Below are 7768 nucleotides of genomic sequence, written 5' to 3' on the forward strand. Positions count from 1 at the left end.
GGCACCAATTTTTCATCCTCAGACTCAAAGCTAGCCTTAGTGGATTCTACTTCCTCATAAATCATTCCTCATTGCTTTTAATTTTGAGTCAGTTTAAATCGGTTCGAATAGGTTAAAATATGTCTCAATCATTCAAAAAATATACTAAAATCATTTTGATTTTTAATCCATTTAAATTGAATTGGCCTTGATTGAAATATTTCTTTACTGAGCGGTGTTACTCAATTTTTTTCTTACCGCTTCATATTTTTTTATAATTTTAAAACATTTTTAAAAAAATATAAAAAAAATATCAATATACTAATAATCATTTTTTTAATTATTAAATAAAAAAATTAAAATATATAAAATATCAAAATGAAAAGATAAATTAAACGGACAAAATAACATTTTTCTTCTTTCTAATCATGTTCTGAACGCATCTGATTAAAATATCAAAATCGTCCGTGAAGATATTCTCAAAAACAAAACAGAGAGAATCAAATGCTTATGCGATGCTGCAACTGGCTACGAGAGAGACAACATTAATGAATAAGATATGCCCTGAGAACATTTTTTTTTATGTGAGAAGATCTTAAGAAAGATCTTTTTTAAATTAATTAAAGAAAGAAAAAAGTGATTGCTCCCTGTAATTACTTGCATGGACAATTGCATACTCTCTGTTTTCTAAGTCCTTGTTTAAATACAGATATGGTTTCCTTTCATTTTATTTTATTGTTATAATTTTTTTTTAATTTTTATATAAAATATAATAAATAATTTAATATTTTTAAAATTTAAAAAAATAATATTAAAAGATAATATTTTAATAATATTTTATTTAACTTATCTAAAACTATCTCATCTCATTTTATTTTATCTCACTATCTAAACGATTCTTAAATTGACTTTTTTTTTTTTTTTTCCACATTACCCTGTTTCCACTTTTCTATTTTTACTATACATAATTAGTTGTTGTGGCTCTCTGGGTAGGAGCTGTATAATTGAGTTTTTTCTTTTAATAGAATTTAAAAAAAAAAAAAAAAGCTCTTAAAATGATGTGACGTAATGTAATACATGAGATATATAATTAATAATAAAATAAATATTATAATCTAATGTATCACGCTAAGTTGTACCTTTTTATAAGATGATTTTTTATAAGATAATCTTTTTGTAGGAAAAAATAAATAGACAACCACCAATACTTATCAAATAAGGGGGATCGATTACCTTGAGACTATTTGAAAAAGTAGAGTATATCCAACCAGTTGGCTTTGGACCACCCTCTTTCTGTCCCTTTCGTTTAGGGTTCATATTGTTAATTAAGGCATTCCTTGTCATTCAAATTTGGAAGGTATGCTTTCAAACTAATGTCCTGCAATTTAAGGTCTACGCCAAACAAGACAGTACAACCTTTTCAAATAATTTTGTGTTTGAGTTATAATCATGGCAAAATTACATGATGTTGCTAAATTGGGATGCAACAATAATGGTTGTCGTTTGAGGACAGAATTCTTGGAAACTTCAGTTTTGGGGAAAACATGTTCGTTTCAGGCCTTCGAGCCATTGTTTTTTCATCTTGTTTCACTCTTCCCAACTCCATTTCCAATGCCATCTCCATTTTGTGCTTACCCAAAGATGCAAATGAAAGAGACAGAGCAACCCTCTTCTGATGTCAAAGGAAGCATTCCCTGTTTCTTTTTATTGTTTTATCTTATATCAATGAAATGCATGTTGGGGGGTAAGATACAGAAATGAGCATTTTTATATTTTATGGTGTTCAAAGTTTAACAGAAATTCACAAACAATAGCAGAAGTAAAATTCATGCTTGTCGGTGAATTCAACGTCAAACGATGTCAAAAGGGTTACCAGAAATAGAAGCCAACTTACCATTAATGCTTAAAGAAAAATGAAGCTTTGAACCTTTTCTCAAGGAGCAGTTATCCGTTTCTTTTCAATTATAATCATTCTTGACAAGAAGAAAACTGAGTGACATATCAGCATGTAAAATCACTTTTGCAGTAGTACTCTGTATAAACGAAGCAATTCTCAATATGTCCAGTACCATGCAATATTGTACGAGGAAGTCCAACAAGCTCCTCCCACAAACACACTTCAAAGACATGAAGAACTTCACCAGGCAACTGTCCAATACAATACAACACAAAACTGAAACAAGAAGCAAGAGCTCATTGAATCTTTAAATAAAACATGCTGGACACAGAATACATAACATAAAAGGAGACACAGAACACACAAGAAAATCAAACCAGTAGAATCACTGATTGACATCCATTCAACCCATAAAATTTTATTAGGTTCAAAATCTACTGACATATATATGAACAAACAAACAAAACTACCCACAAAAACAAAAAGGAAAGAAATCAAGCTATTTTCAGCTTGATGGGGAGGCTATACATGTTCATCCTCGAGAGTTGGAAGATTTTTTACACGAATTTAGCTCCCGATGCTCATAATAAATAATAACCTCAACATAATTATACTAATTAGAAAGAACAATTAAAAAAAAAAAAAAAAGATTTGAACAAGAAGAAGAGTGTTGTATGTTACAAAGCTGCTTTTCTCAGCTACCGGGAGCCTTAAAATTTCCCAGAGCAATTTCCAACCATTTGCAAAGAATATCTCTGCTCATAAAGATTTGTCTTTTATTTGAGCTCTCAATCCCCCATTTTCCCAGTTCCCAAACACCTTATCGGGCATCTCCAACTTTGGCCGACAACGCTAGCCTGAGCTGCTCCTGTGTGTAAAACCGACTACCCATCTTCACCGTAGCTTGTTGGATCATCAAATCATTTACTACCGAAACGCTGGCGTGGTGCACGTCCAAGTCCATCTCCTTCAGCGCCGCCATCAGCCTCGCCGCCGGGTGGTTCTTCTTGTTACATTGAATCCTAATCATAGCATCCCATCCGATTATCCTCACGTCGATATCCAAGTCTATCAATCTCGACGTCTTTGAGTCTTGATCAGACTGCGAAGGTGGCGGCGGCGGCGGCTGCTCCGAGCCCGAATGGCGCTGTTCCTTGCTGGTCAAGTCTTTCTTCAATGCTTCCAATTGCTTCTGCAGGTCATCCTTGTCCGAGTCCGCACTCTGGAGCTTCGCTTTCAGCTCGTTTATGTACATTATCGCGTCGCCGAGAAGGGACGCTTTGTCCATCTTCGAAACGTTCGGAACCACAGCTCGGAGCGCGTAGAACTTCTGGTTGAGTTTCTCTCTTCTCTGCCTCTCTGCTTCCACGTGATTCAGAGGTTCTTCTCGCCCGTTCGCCGGCTTTCGACCCCGTTTTCGAGGCCGTTTCTCCGGTTCTACGACTCTGCTACTATCGGCCTCCTTCGCGACCGACGCTTCGAGGTCGGAGTGATCCGAATCGCCCCCGCCGCCGCTCGACTTCACCATACAGGTGTTCGACAAAATGACACCCGACGTAAAAGAAAGCATTCCCTCCTCGTTACTACCCCTCGACGTCGGCGACCGCTTTTTCTTGTTGTTCTCCTCCACCGCTGCGGCCGCGAACTGAGGATGGCTCGAAACATAGGAACTCCTCTTGCTCTCCTCGAAATTCAAGATCTCGCCCGACTCGGGTTTAAACGAATTCGAATTCCCATTCTTCGCAACGCTACTTCCATCGTATCCGTACTCCGAAAAGTTCAATTCTCTGGTAAGGAAGCTCTGGGTCTGCGATTGCTGACGTTGCTGGTGGCCCTGGTGAGTGTTCTGCATATGAATCGCGCTTGCGTTCTCGGTCAAACTACTGGAGCTGGGGTTCTCAAACTGAATCGCCTTCGAGATCTGAAGACCGCCGTTGGTGGTGGCAGGAACCGATGGAACAGTACTGTTATCGAGCGAATCTTTTATCTCAGTCAACGCAGCCTGTGTGGGATCGCTAATCCAGAGTGACGATGGGTCGTTCTCACCCTGATCGGTAATTGGCCAGGAACCACCCATTTCCAGGCTCTCGAAATTGAAGAGAACTCTGACTTTATTCATCAGATCCGAGCTCTGGAAAATCAACGCGGTGGAGCCCAACTCGACGACGCCGTTCGCCGATGGTATGCACACCATGGTCTGGAGCCCGAAAACCTGACCCTGGCGGGTGCGTTCGCACGGCCAGGCGGAAAGGCGGTCCGCCCCCGATACCCAGACCGGACTTGAATTGAAGAAAGCCTGGCCTGCGAGGCCGCTGCCGTTGACGAAGGATTGGGTCATGGACACAAGGAAGAACCACTCGGTGTCGGTGACCTCTTCATCGATGGTGTCGTCGGCGGAGGACACGGCCGAGCCTGATATCAGCGAATTAAGCTCGCGGAGCACCTTCTTGCGGTGCTCCTGATCGGCCACAGACGACGTGGATTTGGCCTTGCCTTTAGACTTGTCGTCGTCACCCTTGTAGTAGCCGTCGCCCCAGCCCAAGAGGGAGGCGCCGGAGTAGTCGTAGGAGGACTGCCAGAAGATGGCGTAGGTCCAGCTCTCGTGGGCCCCCTCGATAAGCGCCAGGAGGCGCTGCTGGAGTGTCTCCTGGTTGAAGGGCGCCACGGAAGGCAGGGATTGGGCAATAGCCTTGGAGGGGTCGTCAGTATTGGAGGCAGAGGATTGAGGCTGCAGTTGCTGATGTTGCGCCTGCCCCTGCGCAGGAGGCGGCGGGGTGGCCCAAAAGGAGAGATCGGAGCTTATGAAAGACTCAATAACCGACGGGTTATCGTCGGGTGCCCAAAGATTCATCGACGGCGTAATCCTGTAATCCGTCATTCCATGCATACGGGAAACAGGCACTTCTACCGTTTCTTCTTCCACCCAGAGAGAGAGAGAGAGAGAGAGGAATAGTAGGAGTAAAGATGGGAAGGTTTGAGAGATAAGCGAGGGTGTGAAACTGTGAGGTGGTGGAGGAGGAGGTCAAGGAGTGTGTAGGAACTTTGAGGGTAAAACGAGGAGTGGGGGCCGGGGGGTGCTTTTGCGTTTTTGGATTTTATTTTATTTTATTTTATTTTGGTGTGAATTTATGAACTAACTGTACTGTGTACCATAAGCATTCATTCATTTCTGCCTTCTGAGAGTGGGAGTATTATTATTTTTTTAATTTATTTATTATTTTTAATGTTTTTACTTTTACCGTAGGAACAGGTCTACCAGACACAGTTACTGTCTCTTACACATGTCGTTTTGTCCGACACTTGGTGGGAGTTCCAACTTATCACCACCACCGTTTAATAAGTGAAATCGACCACTTCTTAAATCTAATCCAATGCATATTTGACTTCGGACTTCATCGGAATAACGGTTTGTCATTACAAAAAATAAAATTATTTCATTTCTATCTTATTTTATAAAATAAATATAATTTTTTTAAAATTTTTATATAAAATATAATAAATAATTTTATTTTTTTTAATTTTAAATAAAAATAATATTTTATTTAATTTTAAATAAAATATCGCAAATCATCTAATCTAATCTAAATTGAAACCAAATAATGCGTAAATAAATCTTCACAACCCACCCTCCACCCCAAATTTTTTTGTGACGCCAATATTTTCATTCTCGTTATCGTTGCCTTTTATCATTGTCATTGTACAACGTAATTTTGATAATTTATATTTATTTTATAATAAAATTTAATATAGTCTTCAAATTATATCAATTTTTTATGATTAAAATATTTATCTAACACAATAACCATATCACTCTTGAATTTAGATAAATAAATAAGTTCTCTAATATCAATTTTCATATTTAATAATGATGTTCATTTACAATCATCTAATATGTTTTGTTACCCTTTATCAAAAAAATATTAAAATTTCTTTAATTTTAAATTTTACATAATTTTATAACTAATTAGAAAAATATGTTGTAAATTAATGAAATCTCGAATCTACAACTAAAAAAATCAATGTAAAAAAAAAAAAAAAAAAGGACAAAAGTAAAGAGAAATGTCATCTTTTATTTTTATCATGCTGTGTGTTATAATTAAAAATGAATAACATTTGAGTGATGAACATACTAAATTACTTAATTATTATAATAATATGTTAAGTTATTTATAATTTGTGACATTAATCAATATAATGATTATATTTAAAATTAAAAAGAAAAATAGAATTGTTGGGAGACAAAAGCTGCCCATTTTCTGTAATAACAGGAGGCCCACGTTAGATTTGGTAGAGACAATACAATATTCCATCCAACCCCAAGGTGATTTCGCCCAAAGTAATTTCATCGTGGTAAGGATAGGCTTACCTTTGTTTTATTATTTAATTAAATTTGTTTTTAATTTAAAATCTCATAAATTGACATTTTTGTATAATTTAAAAGAATTAACATAATCATATAATTTATTATGTTGATTAATTGAATTTATTTTCTTTTTAAATTATGTAAAAAATTTATGTTCTGAAATTTTTAATTGAAATTTAAGTAAAAAAATTAAAATAATAATAAAATCTCCGTGTCCACAATATTCATGGAAGAGCCGCCGTAAAAACAAAAAAAATCGGCGTCCAGTTTCGTCAATAAATAATCGCCAGCACACCTCCACTGTCGAAGATCGATATTTAAATATTAGATAATTAAGATGATGGAATCTATAACACTAAAATATAAATAAACAATGTAATTATTAGAAAATATCTATAGAAAACAAAAGGGTGAAGTATGCGTTGGCGTCACGAAACATAATCGTGACCCTTGAGTGACTCGTCCTTCTTTGTCCGATTTGTTTAAACTAATGTTTATATATTAATAAACTTAAAGAAATAATTATTTGAGCCACGTTTTTCTTGATGCGTGTCCTGAAAATGACCGCTTTTTATTTTTATTTTATTTTATTTATTTATTTATATATGTGGTCTTTAACTTTTTGTTGGGGGCACGTGTATATCCCACTTTCGCATGTGAGAAAACCACCACCACTTGCTTATCGATTAAGAAGTGTTTATTAATAATTTTTTAATGATTAAAAATATTTAAATAAACAAATTATTTATACTAGTGTATATTTTTTAGGTGCACCCTAACATTATTCATGTGTATATATATATTGACATATTTTTTTCTGTCGAGCTCGCTTGCCTCTTCAATCATAATTTCTTTTTTATAATTAAAATGTATTATGTTATATATAATTGTGCATATTTTCTACATTTATTTCTTTTAAATAACTTTTTTAATATAATTTTAGATTTATCTTTTTTCTATTTTAAAAAAATGCGTACGATTAATATTACTTCTATATAAATTATGTCTATATCTTAATATTGAAAATATCATTTTTCAATTAATATACCTCAATAAATTTTGTTTATTATTTTTCTATACTGGATTTGGGATATTATATATTTGACTTTTTAAAAAAATAATAAAAATCAACATTCACCTTCTAGAATGTATTATTTCGATATTATTAATGATGACCACATACTGTATTATTTTTCTTAGTTGTTTTCTATGGCATGTACAGGTCATGCATGCATGTGGCCATTTGTATCATTCTTTCTTCGGTTTCGCGTCCTCTAAAAGGTTTAAGAAAATTATTATCTATCGAATCATGTTTTTATCTTTTTAGATGAAAATTATTGTTTTTTTTTTTTCTTTACAACTTTCAAAGTGTAAATAAAATTGCTTCTTAGTCAAAAGAGTATTAAATATATAAATATATGTATAAGTCGATCAATTCCAGAACATAAATATCTTCGTTTGGAAGTTAAACTCATTTTAATTCATCTCAACTCATCATTACAATTTTTTTAAATCTCAACACAAAATAT

The 7768-nt window shown here is 35.0% G+C and overlaps 1 protein-coding gene across 1 annotated transcript; it reads right to left on the minus strand.

Annotated features, from left to right (window-relative positions):
* Positions 1-2268: 2268 nt before the first annotated feature.
* On the minus strand, positions 2269-4938 carry LOC108984090 (transcription factor MYC2-like). The gene has a single exon (XM_018955918.2). It carries the CDS (start codon positions 4761-4763, stop codon positions 2697-2699), a length of 2067 nt encoding a protein of 688 aa, XP_018811463.1. The 5' UTR covers positions 4764-4938; the 3' UTR covers positions 2269-2696.
* Positions 4939-7768: the final 2830 nt, after the last annotated feature.

This window comes from Juglans regia, chromosome 9 (assembly GCF_001411555.2).
Source record: "Juglans regia cultivar Chandler chromosome 9, Walnut 2.0, whole genome shotgun sequence".
Lineage (NCBI taxonomy): Eukaryota > Viridiplantae > Streptophyta > Magnoliopsida > Fagales > Juglandaceae > Juglans > Juglans regia.

Excerpts from the sequence above, each read along its gene's own strand:
- LOC108984090 (XM_018955918.2), bottom strand. The coding sequence starts at position 4,763 with ATGCATGGAATGACGGATTACAGGATTACGCCGTCGATGAATCTTTGG.